Source organism: Cannabis sativa, chromosome X (assembly GCF_029168945.1).
Source record: "Cannabis sativa cultivar Pink pepper isolate KNU-18-1 chromosome X, ASM2916894v1, whole genome shotgun sequence".
NCBI classification, from domain to species: Eukaryota; Viridiplantae; Streptophyta; class Magnoliopsida; order Rosales; family Cannabaceae; genus Cannabis; species Cannabis sativa.
Genome location: NC_083610.1, coordinates 25,361,176 through 25,383,237, shown reverse-complemented (window position 1 = coordinate 25,383,237; position 22,062 = coordinate 25,361,176). Strand labels below are relative to the sequence as shown.

Below are 22,062 nucleotides of genomic sequence, written 5' to 3'. Positions count from 1 at the left end.
TAATTCTTCGTTGAATCCACACATAGAACTTAGAATTGCACTCTCAGTATATAGAATGCTCTATATGTTCCACCATATAGACACATCATTAGTTATCTATTGTTATAATCCTAATTTGATCAATGATCCTCTATATGAATGATCTACACTGTAAAGGGATTAGATTACCGTTACACTCTACAATGTATTTAATCATTAAAACACTTAACCCCCTATAAATGATATTTCAGCTTATGTGAAATGAGATCTCCACCATTTATTTTCGTTTGGTCAAGCTCGAAGGAGATCATCCTTTACTTACTATTCGCCAGATAGAAGCTATAGATTCCATGTTTATGTTAGCGCTCCCACTCAATTGCACTATCGTGTTCCGAAAATGTACGTATCACCCTGACCTAAAAGTAGGCTTAACTAACAAATCAAAGAACACAAATAGCCTCTTGAGATCGAGCCTAATCATAACAGGATTGAGATCATTTGATCTAGGATCAACTAGGCGATATTGACTTGAATAGACATTACGGTAAGTTTAATAAATCTAAGTCAAAGTTCAATATCGATCCCTTCCGATGCATACTCCATGCATCCAACCTGAGCTTTACTTTAACCAATGCTCTGGAAAGAACATAGCATTTCTCCAAATGCAAGTAAACTCTGTTGTAGATTATCATATCAGTAAAACCCTATGTCTGATAAATCTAGGAATCTTTATTCACATAGTCATGTTTACTTTCCAATGTGTTGACAACACAATAAACAGGATCAAGTATGTGAAAAGGGTTTCAGATGAATTTATACATTATGTACATATAATCATGAAATAAATCATTTGAACCATGCAACATTAAATGTTATTTCTGATCTATATTAATAAGTAAATCTGATTATATTGAAATGAGTTTTATTTAGGGCATAAAACCCAACAAACTCCCACTTGCACTAATATAAAACAAAAAGTGTGTTTCAAATAATCTCAACACCTCGATATACAAATCAAGTGTAGTAGTAGTAAACTCCTCGTAATAGGATCTGATAGGTTGAATTAACCACAACCTTTTCTCCACCATTACTCTTCCTTAATCACAAAATTATTGATAATGTAAAATTCCTCTCTATATGTCTACTCTCTTGGGATACGGGATTCTATACTTTTGGCAACTACTTTTGGTTAACAGGGAAATAACACTAGTAGTTTAGGCAATTTGGAATGGTGCCAAAAATGTATAGAACTTTCCTTAGACTGAATAAGTACCTTTACTGTAACTTTATCATTCAGTCCCTTCCTGGTAGACCTAGAGACTTCAGATAGGTTTTTACACTTCTCCAAAATCACTATTCCACCCCTAGAGTAACCATCATCTGATCAGAAAGATTTTCTAGCACAAAGGCAAATTTCGAAATCTGATGTGGTGTAGTCTAAGAGTTTTAAACATACTCTTATAGACTAACATATAGTTCCTCTTCTTAATCTTAGGATTTACTTGATTGTCTTCCAATGTTCTTCTCCTGGATTAATTTGATACCTGTAACGCCCCGATTTCCCGAAACGTCACACTTACTTGTCCGTTTAAAACCATTTATAATAAAAACAATAAAGTAATTTATTGAAAATAACTAAAGCATGAGATCTCATTATTTTAAAACAAAAACACTTGATTCATATAAATTTTTAAACATTAACTTTTACAAAAGTGATCGAGCCATAATCTTTAATGAAATATTCTCAAACCAAAACATCGTGACAATTCCATAACATGTAATCCATGCCTCGAGCTCGCCACCCCCACTGTATAGTTTTGCCTTACCTGCACACAGAGTACCCGTGAGCTAACGCCCAGTAAGAAGAGCTATGTAGGACATAACCCCCCAACTAGATAACATAGTCATAAACATAATAACATCACAACATCAAATCAATTCATACCATGCTAGCATACATATACCAACATATCATATCACATACTATTCTCAAATATAATATAACATCATATCACAGTGTAATCTTAATGCATGCTATACTCACACACACAACACACAGTATCTTATCGCACATTGTCTTCACATACGATAACATACTCCCACTCATGTTGATCAGACATGAAGTGTAACCTGCCCTGCCTCGTGTTGTTCTCACACTCGGCATCCAATAGGGCAACCCCTTATCACAAGTTGTACTCACCCATGATAGGATAACCTGCAAGTAAACCCATACAAGCAGCCAAAATACATCCTGCGGTGCTATGCTCACACCAGTAGTAGAAAACCTACCCTATAAGTGCTATTCTCACACAAACAGTCAACAACCTTATCACTATCACATACTAACAATACTAACATAAACAACAATTCACAGTACAAAATCTCATAAACACATGAACATCAAACCCACAATAAAGTCGTATGTTTCAACATACACCCTGTGCACAGGTGTCCACTCTTCTTACCTCAGTTCTTAAGAACACCTTCTTGCTACTACAAGCACCTCAATGAATTTCCTTGTTGAGAACAAGATCCTAAATATTCATTAACACAACAATACATTCAAAATATATTCAAGTATGAATCTCTGTACTCATATAGAAACCTACGCAAAAATAAGTAACACATAAGCTAATTTTACTTGCATGCCACACCATACATAACCATTTATCAATATAATTCACACCAACACATTGCATGTACCCATATGAATATTTTTAACGTAAAACATGAGCTAATACAAACACTTTTTACGTGAAATTTTACTGCAATACTATTTATCAACAAAATATACAATTATGTAATTATTTATCAAAATCAGAAGCTAACATATTTCTTAATTCATCTAGAAACACGTAGAATTTATTATTCATATTCATGTACTAATTTACACTTCAAACTGTATATAAATACCAATTACTTAAATATATAAAATAACAAAACATCTCAACCTAGTCTTAAATTTATTTCATAGACTAGAATTATATTGTAACATCATATTGACAGTTCCCAAGCAGTGAACACAATTTTTAATATTTACTCTATTTAAAACTCAATTAAATCATTATTTAGTCACAAATAATTATAATAAATACCTACAGTAACTAATAAATTATAAAAACCCTTTTAATTCGTACCATAGGTAGTAAATAGCATTACAAAAATATATTTTACTGTTTTAACATCACTTAACTATTTTTCATAATTATTTTAAGTATTAACTAAATAAATTCATGAAAAATATAAAAAATGATTGAAAACCCAATCTAACCATTCTAACACAGTTTATACTCTATACTAAGCCCCAAATAATTAACTTTTAATTTTCTGAATAATCTAGGTATTTTTCATAATTAAATTTGGAAATAACACAAATAATTCATGAAAAATACAAAATCGACCGAAAACCTAATCTATCAATTTTGTAACAGTTTATAATCCATAACCAATTATAGAAAATAAACTTAGATTTTTCTGAACAACCTAAGTATTTTTCATAATTAATTTAATAAATAACACAAATAATTCATGAAAAATACAAAATTAATCGAAATTCGAATCTACCAATTTTGCAATACTTTATATCTCATAACTAATCATATAAAATATATTTACATTTTTCTGAGTAATCTAAGTATTTTTCCTAATTAATTTAACAAATAAACCAAATAATTCATAATAAATCAAATAATTGCAAGAAAATTATCAAACTTCATAGTAGGCCTAAGAACACCAGCACAAGTCAAGAACTGAAAGAAAATCGAAAAATAACCTCCAGAAACCCCTGAACGGAGTGCCGCCGGAGTTCTCGTCGGTTTCGGTGTCGGCGAATGCAAAATTCTTCTTCGGGTGTTTTCGACGTGTATTTTCGATTGGAAGAACCTTCCAATGAATCCAGGATCACAAAACAACCAAGAACAACCAAGAAAAAGAGCCAAGATGGCCTAAATCCGGTTATTTTCTTCGTTGGCGGTTAACCGTTAAGAATGGAGTCCAAAAATGGTGAATTCCGTTTCAGACCTTAAAGCTTCGATTCTTCACGTTAAAACTGATTTTTGGGGTCCCATAAACTTAAACACAACCTCCTTTGATCTCTGAAACAACTTAAACACGTTCAAATTCAGATCCGTTTCAAGAACGGGATTTTGAACGTAATAATGGTGTCTGTCGAATGGTGCGATTACAGACCTTCTAATCGCATCTAAAACTCCTCTTGGATGAAATAAAACTCAATGAAATAATCTAAGGCAACCCAAAAACTCTCAACTCAAACTCTCACTTTTCTCACGGCTCGGTTTCGTTTGACGAGCCTCCCTCTCCGTCTCTGCCTCTCACCACTGTTTCTAAACTCTCTCAACCCTAAACAATCATATAAACATCTTATATATATATTCCTAACCCTAATATAACCCTAAATTAACATCTTTAAATTTTTTAAAATATATATATATATATATATAATCCTACGTACTATAACAGTAATAGTAATAGTAATAATAATAATAATAATAATAATAATAATAATAATAATAATAATAATAATAATAATAATAATAGTAAAAATAATGATAATAATAATAAATAATAATAATGATAGTAATAGTAATAATAATAATAATAGTAATAATAATAATAATAGTAATAATAATAATATTATTATTACCAATAATAAATTAAACAATATGGTATAATATATTTACCCATATTTTTATTATTAATATGCCTACAATAATTTTCATAAATAATAAAATATTAAATTATCTCCAATAATTTAATTATTTATCTAGTATTATGCATACCCTTAAAATAAAATAAAAAAAATAATAAATTTTATTGTCACTAAAACAAAAAATTCATACTCCACTAAACTCATAAATATTCAAAATAGTAAATTATCCCCATTGACAAACAAAATAAACTAAGATTAAAGGAAGAAAAAAATTAATCACCCAAGAAAGCGGATATTACAATTATCCCCTCCTAAAAAGAAATTTCGTCCCGAAATTCTACTCGATTTTTTTTTTGAAAGCGAAGACTCAATGTCTTATACCTCAAGACTTGTCATCAATCTGTCCTGCTTCTTTTATAGCGAAGACCCTCGTTGGAACATATTTATCGTCTTCCTTTGAATCTTCCTTGTTCTCACTTTGTCCCCACAATGGACAATTACGTTTAATATGACCTTCTTTTCCGCATTTGTAACATGCATTTGCGTCCACTGTTTCCAATAGATCGGTGGTCGTTATCAGTTTTGTACCTCTTGTCTTGACTTGACTGTCCAGGCTGATCTTGTCCCCTTTTCTTGTGGTCATTAGAATTGGCTGCACCTTTCTTAGATTCCCTCCTAGCAGCATTTTCCTTCTAAATTTTGTTTTCAGTTCGCTCAGCCGTAAGAGCCATTTCGACAACTTGAGCATAACTGAATTGACCCCTTGACACAATCTCTACATCCCGAGCAATCATTGGTTTCAGGCCTTCCACAAATCGATGTGCTCGCACTCTATCAGTAGGTACCAAATCTGGAGCAAATTTCGCCAGTCTATCAAATTTTTGTGCATACTCTGTAACAGTAAGGCTCCCTTGAGCTAATCCAGTGAATTCATCAACCTTTGCTGCTAACACTGCAGAGTTATAATATTTCTCATTAAAGATCCTTTTGAAATCATCCCAGTTCATGGTATTTACATCCTTTGTTTGTTCCACCACCTCCCACCAGATACGAGCATCTTTCCTCAACATGTATGATGCACACTTCAATCGGTCATTCCCATCGACCCTTAGCATCTGCAAAATATTTTCTATGCGACTCATCCACTCTTCAGCCACCACTGGGTCTATGCCTCCCTCAAACTCGGGTGGGTGTTGTTTTCGAAACCTCTCTGTCAACATCTCATGTCTAGCCTCTGCAGCAGGATATACCACCGCAGCTGGTGGGTCTCTATTTTCTGGCTCTGGCGGCCTTATTTGAGCTGGCGACTCCGGTTGATGTCTCACCTGACGAAGTTCTTCATTCTGCCTACGAATAGTTTCTTTCAGTGCAGCAAAGCGCTCTTCCCATCCCTGTGGTGCTTGTGGTGGTTCATTGATCCTTCCATTCTCTTGGCCTCTATCTCGGCCTTGGCCTTGGCCTCGACCCCGACCTCGACCCAATCTGACTGACCTTCTAGGAGGCATGTTCAGACTTCTAAACCACACAAACATAAAAAATATCAAGTAGGAACATTTTGACCATCACCTTTAGATGAGAAGAATATCACAACACTACATGCACAATTTAAAGACAACTTAATCGTAAGTAATAACCACTTACAGTACAGTGAGTCGAGCTCGTCTCGTGGCAATGAACTTTACATTTTAGGGCTAACCACATTCTTTAGGACCGTATTGCTCTGATACCATATTGTAACGCCCCGATTTCCTGAAACGTCACACTTACTTGTCCGTTTAAAACCATTTATAATAAAAACAATAAACTAATTTACTGAAAATAACTAAAGCATGAGATCTCATTATTTTAAAACAAAAACACTTGATTCATTTATAAATTTTTAAACATTAACTTTTACAAAAGTGATCGAGCCATAATCTTTAAAGAAATATTCTCAAACCAAAACATCGTGACAATTCCCTAACATGTAATCCATGCCTCGAGCTCGCCACCCCCACTGTATAGTTTTGCCTTACCTGCACACAGAGTACCCGTGAGCTAACGCCCAGTAAGAAGAGCTATGTAGGACATAACCCCCCAACTAGATAACATAGTCATAAACATAATAACATCACAACATCAAATCAATTCATACCATGCTAGCATACATATACCAACATATCATATCACATACTATTCTCAAATATAATATAACATCATATCACAGTGTAATCTTAATGCATGCTATACTCACACACACAACACACATTATCTTATCGCACATTATCCTCACATACAAAACATACTCCCACTCATGTTGATCAGACATGAAGTGTAACCTGCCCTGCCTCGTGCTGTTCTCACACTCGGCATCCAATAGGGCAACCCCTTATCACAAGTTGTACTCACCCATGATAGGATAACCTGCAAGTAAACCCATACAAGCAGCCAAAATACATCCTGCAGTGCTATGCTCACACTAGCAGTAGAAAACCTACCCTATAAGTGCTATTCTCACACAAATAGTCAACAACCTTATCACTATCACATACTAACAATACTAACATAAACAACAATTCACAGTACAAAATCTCATAAACACATGAACATCAAACCCACAATAAAGTCGTAATGAAAATTTCTTAATTTTTCACAAGGAATCCAAATAAAATATTTTCAAAAATTGAAAAAATATTTTTCATAGAAAAAGGAACTGTACAACATATACATTCATCAACTAACACATAAACCACATGAAACCATCCAAATCAACACAAAAACATATAAATCATCGTTTTAATTCATATTACATGAAAGTAAATCATTACCATGGCTCTGGTGCCAGTTGTTGGAAATCTTTTACTAGGATCTAGATTTACTAACAAGTATGTTTGATTAACACCCTAATATGAATTCTAAAACAATGAAAATAAACACATATAAAGTTTAGAAAACCTTACAGTGGGTGCAGCGGAATAATATGACTCCTTCCATTCAGATCTCTAGCCCTTGATTCCTTTCTGTAGCAGAGCATAATCAAGATCTGAATCTGGATCTTCTTTTCTCCTTCTTTGATGCAGATTTTCCATAGTCTTACGTACTATGATTGAGGTACCACTTGATGTGTGTGGGCACTACTCATTCACTCAAGTGTTTCAAAATTTAGAGAGAAGAAAAGAGAGAGAGGCGTGAGGCTTTTCTGAAAGAAACCAATGTTCAAAGTTGTGTGTATTTGTTTCTTGAAGCCAACACTTTCTATTTATAGAATACCCTCTAGGTTTAGGTTAGAATTGTATGGCATTAAAATAATAGAAACTACAAATGGTATTTCTCATGAATGTGCCCAGCCATACAAAAGGAATTGGGCCTCACTTTGCAACTTTCCCATTTTGTTATTTTCCATTCCCATTTTTTCAAAAATGCCAATTTTCCAATTTAACCTTTTTAAATGCTAATTCTAATTATTTAATAACTTAAAAATAATTATTAAATAATATTTCCATATAATATATTTATTAATTTAGACATATAAAGTCTCTTAATTAATAAATAAACCTAAAATCTCTTTTCTTTGCAATTTCGCCCTTGCTTAGTGAAAATTCATAAAGTAGACACAGTCTATCTTTTAGAATTATAATTGATTAATTAAAATCAATTAACTGAGTCTTACAAGCAGTATGGTCTCAACTAGTATGGGGACCATGGTTCTATATAACCGAGCTTCCAATAAGTCGAACCGAATTTACCAAGTAAATTCCCTAACTTATTAATTCCTTATTGAATCCATACTTAGAACTCAGAATTGCACTCTCAGTCATATAGAACGCTCTATATGTTCCATGATATAGACACGTCATTAGTTATTCATTGTTATAACTCTAATGTGATCAATGACCATCTAATAGATGATCTACATTGAAAAGGCACTAAGTTACCGTTACACCTTCAATGTATTTTATCCTTAAAACACTTAGCTCCGTATAAATGATGTTTCAGCAAAGTGAAATGAGATCTCCACCATTTATCTCTGTTTAGCCAAGCTCGAAGGATATCATCGTTTCACTTCTAAGTTCCTATAGAAGTTATAGATTCCATATTTATGGTAGCGCTCCCACTCAATTATACTATCATTTTCTTAAAATGTACGTATCACCCTGACCCAAAAGTAGGCTTAACTATCAAATCAAAAAACATGTATAGTACTCTTGAGATCGAACCTCACCATATCAGGATTAAGGTCATTTGATCTAGGATAAACAGGTGATATTGAATTGAATAGATATTATAGTAAGTTTTAATATATCTAATCAAAGTTCAATATCGGTCCCTTCCGATGTATACTCCATACATCCGATGCTGGTAAACTTTGCCAATGGCCTGGAAAGGACATAACACTTTTCCAAGGTGTAAGAATACCTATCGCTGATTATACCATGTCAGTCTAAATCCAGTGTTCTGACAAATTAGGGAATAAACTTTTGAACATATAATTAAGATTATATTCCACTGTGCTGACAACACTATAATCTTTAACAAATTCATATGTTCTGGACTTAAAAAAGAATTCATACATTATATACATATAATCATGAAATAAATCATGTGAACCATGCAACATAAAATGTTATTTCTGATCTTTATTAATAAGTAAATCTGATTATATTGAAATGAGTTATATTTAGGGCACAAAACCCAACAGAAGACAGGGGGTTAGATCTTTGAGTTGGAGCCCCATCTTTTCAAATGTGGTCTTGAATAAGATGTTGGAAGAGGCTCCATTATCTATCATGGTTCTGGCCACCATCTTGTTGCCTATTTGGACTTCCACAACCAACGGGTCGTTGTGCAAAAGTCTGATCTTGACAGCATCTTCATCATTAAATGTTATGGTGGGTTCCCCTGCCCGTGGGATCTTCAGCTTCCTCTCTTCTACGGCTAGGACTACTTCTTCTTGCTCATGTTGTACTGTACGGGCATACCTCTCCCTGGCTTTGCCTGAATCTCGAGTTATGTGCGGGCCTCCAATAATGACTTGCAAATGTCCATTTACTAGTGGTGGTAGCAAGTCTTGGTTGTTATCGCCCCGTTGATTTTGATCGGTGTTGACATACTTCAGTACGTGCAGATTATTTTTCCTTATCAGGAATTCAATTTCCCACTTCATATTGTTGCATTCATTGGTGTCGTGACCGTAATCCCCATGAAATTGACAAAACTTGGTCATATCTCTCTTGCTGACATCTTTTTTCATGGGTGCGGGCTTCTTGTACGCGACTAATGACTGAGTAGCCATATAAACACTTGGCAGAATTCTCCTGGGGAGCTTGTTCGGTCTTGCCAGTGAACTTTCCCTTTTTCCCATTCCCTTGCCTATTATTGTTGCTGGACCGTTCACCATTTGAGCTCGAATTGCTTGGGTAATGGGGGAGCTGGACGGATGTCCCAGTAGAAGGAGCTTTTGACTTGCCGAGTTTTTATTCACCTTTTACTTGCTGAATGGCCTCTTCAAGTTTGATAAAACCTTCTGCACGGTCAAGGAAATCGCTCATCGAGTCTACTGGTCTGTTCCTTATGTCCTTCCAAAGCTCACCAAGGACTTCAATGCCCCCCAGTGTTGCGGACAATTTTCTGTCCTTGGTTACCCATGCAACCTTAGTCGCCTCCGTCATGAATCTGCTAATGTAGGCTTAGAGCGGCTCTCCTGGTCTTTTCTTTACTTCGACCAGATCTCCTAGGTGCAACGAAAGTTGGCGAGAGGAGGAGAATTGTGCATGGAACTCCGAGGAGAAAGCCTTCCATGAGTTGAACTTTCCGGGTGCCAACTTGAAATACCATTGTTGGGTGGCTTCTGAAAGGGTGGCAGGAAAAACTCTGCAACATACATCTCCTCGTACTCCTTGCAGGTCCATTTGCATCTCGAAATACTTAAGGTGGGATAAGGGATCTTCCTTCCCAGTATACATCTTGCAGGTTGGCATCTTAAACTTGTGTGGCAATTCCAGGATATTAATCTCAGGGGAGAAAGGGGTTCCACGTGCTCAATCCAACTCGATATCGTTGTTCCTCTGACTAGTCAGGTCTTCGAACATATTTTTTAGTTCGTCCAACTATGCCTGCACGGCTGGACTAACCTGTTCGGCCTCTTGGCCGATCTGAGTTACATTAACATCTTTTTGAGCGGGATTTTGAGCACGGGTTTCGGGTTGCACAATTGGCGCATCAAGCTGATCGTCCACTCCTCTCCTCCTATTCAGATCATTTCTGAGATCATGAGTCGTCCTCAACCTATCAAATACGGAAATGCCTGGTTGTCTCAGTGACTGATTGGTTTGGCCAATTTTCTGACCAGCACCATTAACCTTGTTGGAATTATTGGGTATGACTTCTCCCGATGAATTACTAGACAAGGTCCATCCCCCTACCACTTGGCCCAAAGGTGGGACCTGTGACCGGGGATTTGACGGCTGACCATTTATAGTCTTGGAGGTATTCATTGCTGGATCTTCGTCTGTTTCGCCCAAGAGGATGACGGTTACGGGCTGTTGCCCGACAGTTTGATAGGCTTTTCGTATCAGCACAGTGGCTTTTCGACTACGATCGTCAATGATTGCTTGCTGAGCGCTTAACGTTTCCATCTCCTTGTCTCTCCATTCGGCGAACATGCGCATCTGCTCTTCAAAAGCGAGGTTCACCACAGCACGGAGTTCCTCCTGATCGTGATGCAGAGTGTTGGTATGACCTTGCATGATTCCAAGAGCGGCACAGAGATTCTGAATTTGAGTGTCATCTCCAATGGTTGTTTGAACATTGGTAGCGGGCGGAATGGCTGTGCTATGAATGCCCTAGTTGGCTACTGAACTGGTATTCACAGTCTCTTGCACACTAGGCGTGATTTCATCCACAGGAGTTGTCACACCGTGACTCGCAGTTGATGGCTGTCTAGGATTTACGGTTGGCAAAACCCTTGTGTTTCCTGGGTTCTGCAGTGCAGGATCCACTGCCTGTGGATTTGCCGGATCAACCACGCCCTACGAGTCTGCACCACCATCGTACTAGTGATTAGATTTGAAATAAAGAGCGATCCTTGATTCTGCTCTCAATGAAAGCACCAAAATGTTGACCTCGCTTTTAGCTAACGACAATGAGTCTATTTTGTAAGCGACAAGTAGTTTTGCACAAGCGACATATAATAAAGCAAATAAAGACACAAGAATTTTATAGAGGTTCAGCCCCAAGCAGTTCGGTAATAGCCTAATCCTCGTTATTTGTATTGACTTAAGAACAAGAAGAATGGTTCTTTTTCTTAGAGCTCTTACAATTAAATCTTTGAATATGAATTCTTAGACAAAATGTTTCGACCCTTTGTCCAGTGAGCATGACTCACCATATATAAGGCTATAAGCTTGGGAGGGAAGTATTTCCCTTCTAGTTACAATTGATATCAGTAGAAAGATTGCATAGTAAATACAGAATACACTAATCGTGGGATTTGGGCAGCTTGCCATATCTCTGTAATCTGATCCCAAAGTTATATGGATTTCTTTGATGACTCACGATGCTAAAGCTAAATTTGCTAAGTGTTGGTGTGTTGCATGGATTGCTCACTGCTCGGTTAAGAGGACTTCGTCCGAGGAAATGTATGTGGTGTCCTGTTCAGCCTGTGTCTTGCGAGCAGGTACCCAGAGTTGAATCCACATGTCACCATCGTGTGATGCCACGTCAGAGTGCAAAAATTGGGATAACACTACACATATTACAAGGTTAGATAAATTATAATAAATGATCATCTTTTCGTGATATATTCATTGATTATATATATATGCATTATGCAAAAGTTTAAAACACCTCATTTTTATCATAACATGTTTCATTATCATCATCCTATAAAGAAACAAAATGTATATATAAATTATTGTAAAACTATAATTTTTAATATATATATACTATATAATATCACATAAAAAACAATAAAGTTGCAAATAAACTTGCATTGAATACTCAAATAAATCAAATACGAAACCAGTTAAATAAACTACACTATTAGACAATATACTTTATACAACAACTGAAGATAATTAAGAAAAATAAAATATGAAAATTAAAAAAAAAAAACCAGTTACCATAACTAAAATAATAACACTACATTAAATGAAACTGGTTTTTTTTTTTTTTTTTTTTTTTTTTAAAAAAAAAATAAACTAATGATATGTTGTAATTTATTGAGGAATGGAAACAATCATGTGTGTTATTCAATATGGAGGATATTGGACAAATGACAATAACTACCAAGACTACACAATGATTGGACTGCTAATACCAACAAAATGTTCTCTAAAAGAATTGGTTGAATTGGTAAAGAATGAGATCAACTGCAACAGACCAATTGAAATGAACTACCAGCTAAGCCCAGGTTCATCACCTATGAAGATCATAAGTGACAACTCACTATTGTTTTACATTGAACTAAGAAAGAAGCAGCCTGGAGTGAGCGACTCTCCACTTTGCATTACAAGAATTGAACAACATGTAATGCAACTAAATCCACAACAATTCGCTGACACTGGAGTAGTAACACAAAATACAGATGTTCAACAACTGGTTTTACAAATTATAAAACAACAATCGTTTCAAGACATAGAATATGAAGATGAGGCATCAGAAACAAATAACCAGTTCCTATCAATGTCAAACATATTTCAAGTAGCTGACAATGTTGCTAATTTTATAATTGAGAAAACAGAAGAACACAAGAAGAAAAGAAATGAAGAAGAGAAGGAGATTATAACAGATCATAGAGTTTTCAAAATTGAAGAAGGGCAAATTTACAAAGATAAAAAGATGCTGAAATGTGCACTATGTTTTTATGCTATATTGCACAACTTTCAATTCAAAATAAAGAGATTGGAACCAAGGGAGTACCTAGTTACATGTATTGATGATAACTGTAACTGGTTACTGAGAGCATCAAAATTCAAGAATACAACAACATTCAAATTGAGGAATTATGTCCAGGATCACAAATGCTCATTGGATGTAATCATGGGAGACCACAGACAAGCAAATAGCAATATCATTGGAGAAATAGTAAAAAAGAATTCCTGGATATCAAAAGAATACATAGACCAAAAGACATTGTAATGGACACACTATATGATTATGGGGTGTCAATGGGATATCAAAAGGCATGGAGAGCAAGAGAAAAAGCATTAGAATTGGCAAGAGGGAGACAAGATGATTTTTATCAATAGCTACCAATGTACTTACAAATGCTGAAAGTATCAAATCCAGGAACAATCACACACTTTGAAACAGATACAAAAAATCGTTTCAAATACTTGTTTCTAGCATTCGCAAATTCAATAAGAGGCTGGAAACATTGTAGACCAGTCATTGTCACAGATGGAACCTTCTTAAAAACATCATTTGGTGGGACTTTATTTTCAACTTCTACAATGGATGCAAACAATAACATTTTCATATTGGCATTCGGAATAGGGGACTCAGAAAATGATGACTCTTGGGATTGGTTTTTCAACAAGATAAGAGAAACATTTGGTGATAGAGAAGGTACACTATCAAAAACTGGTTTTAAGTTTATTTATATATATATATATCTACATAATGTATATATTTTTTGAATAGTAACAAGTTACGGTAAATTTCAAATTTCGTAAAAAAATCATCATTAATCACTTTTAATCCTGTTGAAGAAACCAGTTACTGACATAAGACAAATATATATATGTCATACATAGCTAAAACCAGTTTTAACATGTAGGATTAACTATAATATCAGACAGACATAAAAGTATTGAAAAAGCAGTGAAATATGTTTACCCAGACCACTTTCATGGAGCTTGCATATTCCACTTGCTTAATAACATCAAATCAAACTTTGGTGGACATGGAGATGAGCTCACTATAAACTTTGTGAAAGCTGCCAAAACATACAGGGTTAGCTCATTTGAGCATTACATGTTAGAAATAGACAAAATTGACATTCGCATAAGACCTTACCTGGAAAATATAGGACATCATATTTGGACTAGAAGCCACTGCCCAATAAGGAGGTACACTATGATGACTACAAAACATAGCAGAGTCAATCAATTTTGCAATCACAGCTGCAAGATCGGTGCCTATTACATTAATAATTGAATCTCTAAGAAGTTTAGTTCAAAAATGGGTGTGGAAGAATGGAAATGAAGCTAATGGAATATTCACAGAAGTATCTGTTGAAGCTGAAACAGTACTTAGAGAAAATCTTGTTAAGGGAATGAAGTACTAAGTATGTATACTATATTTATAATAAGTTGAGAAACCAGTTATTACATATATAAAGAAAATACATACTAATACAAAAAAACCAGTTACTAACGTATGCTTATAATTTTTTTACTTTTTTTTTTTTATACTTGTTACAATTTCATATATAAACAGGTTGAAGCAATAACTACTATACTATACCAAGTAAAAGTGGCAGACAAAGGGGATTTTACTATAAACTTACTTGGCAAGACATGCACATGTAGAAGGTTCCAACAAGATCAGATACCATGTGCACATGCAATAGCAGTTTTTGCTAAATGAGGACTAAAAACTTATGACTATGTGGCTGACTACTACAAAACATCAACTATGAGAGCAACATATGATACAACTGTACATCCTCTACCTAATGAAAGTGAATGGAGACTACTTGAGAGCTTGGAGAAGATTTTGATGCCACCAAAAACAAAAAAGACCTCAAGGAGACCTAGAAAAAAAGAATCAGATCTAGAGGAAAACCAAAAGTTGTAATGATATGCTGTGGACAACTTGGACACAACCGAAGAACATGCAACAATCTACAGATTTACAAACAAAGCAATCGGAAGAAACAGAAGATGGACACAAAGCAACAATAAGTAATAGAACAAGCACTTGGAGAAAAAAGTAGCTTTCAAAAACTACAATTACAAAAGCTACAAACGGGTTACTTTGCTATTATATATGACATTTGACAAAATTACTTTAAAAATAGATTTTTTTATTTATTTGCTTTTTTTAGAGAGGAAAATAGATGTTTTGATATTAAGGAAGTTAAAAAATATATTTTTTTTAAATGTCATCAAGATAAATAGTATATAATTATCATATTGACTATAAATATTAATAAAATTAAAGAATCTGGTTATGCATCAATAATAAAAATTACAAAATATAGATACATTGAAATTTGAATAATATGTGCCTACTAGTACCTTCAAAACACACCATATCCTACAAAACAACATTAAACAAAACAAAAAACCAGTTATAACCAATTTAATAAACAAAAAAAAAAAAAAACACCCACAATACATAACCAGTGAAAAAAATGACTTTCAAAAATTTCTAATAAAGTAATTAAAAATATTATAAAACCAGTTTTACCTGAAAAAATAAATTAGCTACAAAAATTAGTTTTTAAAAATTGAAAAATTTAACGCAAAACTACTTATAAAAACCACTTTTTAGATATAACATCAATTTCCATTAATAACCGTAACATAGTATGTTTAACATAACACATCCAAAATAACAAAAGTGAAACAAAAACATTTAAACCGTTAAGTATCATTGTCATTACTAAAACCAGATATCTAAATGAAATAAAAAAAATTAACAAAAAGACTGCTCCAGAACATCAACATCCTCTTCTCAAACTTCTTTTCCTTTTCCTTTGCCTTTAGCATTTTCCTTCCTCTTTAGTTTCTTTGACTTTTCCTTTCTGACTTGAACATCATCTTCAGTCTGATACCCACCAATTTGTTTCCTCCAAGCATGAGTAAATAAACTAACAGCCATATCATCTCTGTAAGTTGCAATCCTATCAGCCATATTTTGTGGTATCTCATTTATCTTCCCATTGATGAACAAATCAACAAACTTTATCACAAAAACTCCACAATCATTGCATTTAATAAAAGTTTTAACAAACAAAAATATAAAAATATCAAACATAAAAAATATATTATAAAACTGGTTATAAAAATAAAATTAAAGGAATATTAATAAAACCAGTTTCTATTATAGAGTTAGAAAATTTACCTCTTCTTTTGAATGAAGGTATAATTAAGAGGCTCCCTAATTCCTACAGAATATGGACCAGCTTCCATGCTAAGATCTGGCCTCGATGCATAAAAGTTGAGGAATTCCAGGAAATAAGGCAACATCACAGAATATGCCTTAACATGGGACAAGGCCTTGTTCTGATTGCGTAACCCAGATAAAAAGTTGTAAACATTAAGCATCCTATCCTTGATGCTAAAATGGATTAAAATCCAGTGAGATTGATCTTTCACATGAACAATTATAAGAACATGATCTGTGAAAACCCAAGCAGTATTTGAAAACAAATATTCCCCAAGAATATAACGAGTTATAACTCTATCAAAATTAATTGTGCTCGGATTGGAATGATTTTCCAAAAATTTGTTATATTCGCCGAAAATCAACTGATCAAACACACAATCAGTTGTTGTTACCCTTTGGTTCAAAGATTGATCTTGTTTAACTTTCTATCTCAGATAATAGAAAGCTACATTCATATACTACGCAGGGAAAATAACAACAACGAAACTAGTTATTAAACAAATAAACTAAAACTCGTTATTCAGAAATAAAAGACAGAATAAAACTAGTTTCATACAAACATTAAAACAACAAATACAAAAAATATAATGTATAAGACAACAATTAAAAAAAACTTACAGAATCTGAAAAGAACTTCCCACAAGTTTAGAGCGTGTAAAACCACATTTTCTCATCAATTTGAATCAAACTGAAGTCCATAAGGGGATCAATCTTATTATCAACGGCGGAGTATTTCTTCTTAGTGCTACATATAAAAATATAAAGAAAAAAATTATAAAGCTAACAAAAACACATATATACAAAACACAAAATAAAAAATTAAAAAACTTAAATTACCTTTTCATATTTATATTATGCTATAACCATTGAATGAACTTCAAACACTGCTCACTAGTGTTATTATCTCCAATCTCATTTTTAAAAGGATTAAGCCCATCAACTATCAGTTTATCTCCAACCAAAATATTCATCAAGCTGTCTTTGCCTGAATCAGATGATCCAAAATCAGTTATAAAAGGAGACAATACAATAGCACTCTCCTTCCGAATACGCTTTAGGTTTTCCGCCATTTGATAAGAATCATCAAACACAACCATTTCCATATTATTATTTTTTTCACAAGAAGGCTGATCTTTTGAACACAAAACGTCTTTGATTGTATTGTCAACAACTTTCATAACATAAGGAGACAAATAATATTGACTATAATCAACACTGTTCTCATGAAACCTACATAACAAAAAAAAAACTAGTTATATTAAAAGGGAAAAAAAGATTCAACATCACATAAACTGGTTTCAAAACATACAAAAAAATATGGTTAAAACATGTACCGCAGACTTAACACTGTGAACTGATAATTCTAGACCACCAACATTATCAGACAAATCCCGATAATAAGCCTGTGAAAAATTAAACAATTTGATTAAAAGAGAAGAAAATCAGTTTCATACACAAAACAATAAGAAAAAAAATAAATATTTTGACTAAAAGAGAAGAAAACCAGCTTCATACAAAAAACAATAAGGAAAAACACAAGGGTAACCATATTAAAAAAATCATATTAACTTCAAAAAGCCATTTCAACAACAACATAAAAAAAATAATGGAACAAAAAATAACCTAAAGAATGGTGCCAACATTTAAAACTAGTTTAATCAACAACAAATTAAACTAATTCTTCAATTTTTTTTTTAAAAAAGAACAGTTTCTTTAAACAACATAAAGAAAAAAATACAATGCAAAGAGAAAAATTAATCAAAAACTAGTAACAACTTAAAAAAAAAATCTGTTTCAATGTGATAATCAATTATACTAAAGAATAATTACATATAAAAATTAAAAGAAACTAATAATTTCGTTAATATAAACAATAATAAACGATTTACCTCTCTATCAAAAGCACCAAACAAATTGATTGTGTCTATCTTTTTATGGTTTTTGGAGTTCATTTTTTCAATCATCCCACTCAACTTAGCCAAATCCCTAGAAAACTCATCTCTCAAGATTGTCATCTCATTACAAATGCATATTTGAGAATCTTTAATAAATGATAAACTTCTGCAAATATTCTCAAACTTCTCCTCAAAATCCTACAAAGGACACCAAAAATATTAAAAAAGAGAATATGAAATGTTAGCAAAACAATTAGTAAACAAAATGTTTAAAAACTCGTTTCTTACCTTCTCATCATCCACACTCTTAGGAAGATACACGGGTTGAAACTTAAAATTCTTCAAAAGACGATTATGCCTCTCAGCATCAGTAAGACGAATATCATCTACAATGACCTGTTAAAAAAACCAGTTTCAATACTATAAAGCAAGCCAAATAAAAAAAATCAAATAGCAATACCAGTTACAAAGACTATTTTACGTCAGGGTTATTGAAAACCTTTCGAGTAAAGTCACAAAACCATAAACCTCGAAACTTTGCCAATTAAGTATTCTACGAAACTCAGAACCTTTTCGCACACAATATTCAAGGGACAAGCTAGGAATAATCTCATAAAGCCAAACATGAAAGGGAACAACAAATCCAGGAAGTTTGTACTTCTTGAACTTCTTACCCTTTGCTTCAAGTTCATCAAATATAGAATTACCATCCTGAATAGCAATTGTCAAATAGTAGAATGTCCTCTCCCAAAGCATTTTTCCAAATGCAAAACCATTTAGAACATCTAGATAATCATCACCATTAACAACCCCAAAAAGAAAATTATCTACCTTTTTGTCATGTGTAAATCCAAACAAGTAGCAAGAGAGTAAATACACAACACCCATCTTAACTACATCATCATCATTATCAATGAGAAATTCTTGATCAAGAAAAACATCGCTCACATCCCTTCTTGTGACTTTGTCAGTAATGCCAAAGTTAGGAAACATCCTAGCTTTAAACTATAACATCTTGTTTTTGTGAAGAGGTTTCAAGTCGTATTGACCACCACAATTAAAACCAGTTATAGCTGAAAACTCCTCTACTCCAAATCTAACGGCTTTAGAACCTATCTTATACCAACACTCCTCATTATCCCTCTCCGTGTTAAGTTGCCTTAACAACATAAGATGCACCAATTCTTTTTGAAAAATTAGTGTATGCATATCAAACAAAAGACCAAATGGCGTCTTCAAAAGATTTCTTCCTCATCACGTGAAAATCTTAACTTCATTTCAAGGAGGACACTTGTATCGTTGAAATCTTGAGCAACACCTCCGAATCTCTTTTTGGGTTTAATTTTAAAATAAAACACCTGAGATATAAATTCAAGAAACAAACAGAAAAATAATTTAAAATATCAAATAACAAAAATAAGGAAACAAATACAAAAACAAAAAAAAAAGTTTCACAAAAATAAAACAACTTTGATCTACATAACACCAGTTTAACAATGAAATATATAACGTACAAATAAATATGTAAGGGATAAAAACCGGTTTGACAACAATAAAACTAAATTATAACAAAATATACAATTGACAAAATGAAACCATTTTCATGTTATAATTACCGTAGGGGCAGTAGGAATAGATGAACAACTCAGTTCCGTCGGGCGCTTTCTTCTTGTACAGACTTCAACAGGGTTTGCTTTTTTTCTTTACTTATAAAATTAACAATATGCTCAGAACCATCATCTATGGAATCAGAAAATTTTTGCTAAAAATTAACAAAAAATAATGTAAATAATAATGAAACATATTCAAATTAAAAAAAAGAAAAAAAAAACATATTTTAATACAATAATACAAACACATAACATGTAAAATGTATAAGCATACCATATTTTTCTCTACTTTACCCTTTTTTAAAATACCACCAATATTACGAGAAGATTATCTTTTACCGCCAAAGACTGAACCGGTTTCAGCAACTCATTCCATCTGTTAAAAAACATATATACAAAGTGAAAACAAAATAAAATAGAAAGGATGATAACAAGCACAATAAATAAAATTTAATAAATAAAACTGATTTATAAGCTCTTAAATAATTAAAATTGAAGCATAAAACAAGTTTCATAAACATAATAAAATATATATTCGAAAAGAGTACACCCTACAAAATATTACTGTTATAGTGAGATTTTTCTCACCTAGAAACTCGAGACCGGACTCCTGTTTAAAGGACACGTGTACTCAATTTCCCCAAGGAAAGATGAGATGTCCATGAGAGACTCCTCGAGATTAGAGCTCGCCTGAACCAGACTCAGCAAGGTGATGTGGATATGACCAAGTCTAGCCGCATTTGTACGACTCACATTATGCAGGACCAAGAAACAGATCTGACTTGCATATACCACGATATATGCGAGTATCCTCTCAATCCTCCTGCGATAGAGATCGCTTCTCTGTAAAGCGAGCTGGTCTCGATGACCCAATAGCCTCGATAAACCAATATAGACTCGCATGTCTAGGTTCTATCAGCTCGTTATACGATGTCCGTAAGTGCGACTATACATGAATGCACACATCCTAGACTTAATTAAATGTTAGGTCTATCCTAAGCCCGAGAGCTTACACTAGATTGTGAACAGTCAACTCGCATATTATAAGACGCATATGTTACTGTATTTAGTGAATAGAAACTGTTATTCATTTATTGATGTTTACGTTTTTAGTTTAATTAATGTACAAACGGATTGACAATGAATGCAATCCTTGTGTAACTAACTGGACACTTGCCTTGTATATAAAGGAGTGATCCACCATGAAATGACAACTACGAACTCCTTGCTACAGTGGACTAAGCAGACCGTGATCTGACTGAACCACTATATTCCCTTTGTTTTCTTGATATTTCCAGTTTTCATTAAGCATTCACGTTCCCAGTTTGAGTACTCGCCATTCTAGGTTGAATACTCGCACTTGTTCATCATATTGTTCTTATTATTATTATTATTATTATTATTATTATTATTATTATTATTATTCATTTTTGGTGTTGCGAAATTTGCTCGACAACATTTGGCGCCGTCTCTGGGGAAACGAAGAAGTACTTTGTTGCTAATTTAGAAAGAAAATCATAATGTTTGGAAACCAAGCAAAAGGAGGTCTTAACAACGAATCCATCAACATCGGAATGATGAACGTTTCGCTGTCAGGGGGTAGAGCACCCCCCGTGGATGTCATCAATGGCGGAGTAGGTCGAGGTCATGTGAGACCTCTCAACCTATTCCCTAAAACTACTGGCCCTCATGCTGGGGAAACATCTACACCAGCAGCCACAACGGGGCACTTTCCACCCTTCACTCCGGAAGCGGTGTCCGAGGGTTTTGTCCAACTGACCACTGATCAGTATGCCGCAATCCAAGACCAGCT

At 33.7% G+C, this 22,062-nt stretch overlaps 1 protein-coding gene across 1 annotated transcript; it reads right to left on the bottom strand.

The window, feature by feature from the left end:
- Window positions 1-9,305: 9,305 nt before the first annotated feature.
- On the bottom strand, window positions 9,306-10,025 carry LOC115722872 (uncharacterized). The gene has a single exon (XM_030652222.1). The coding sequence runs from the start codon at window positions 10,023-10,025 to the stop codon at window positions 9,306-9,308; it is 720 nt and encodes a 239-aa protein (XP_030508082.1).
- Between the last annotated feature and the right edge of the window lie 12,037 nt (window positions 10,026-22,062).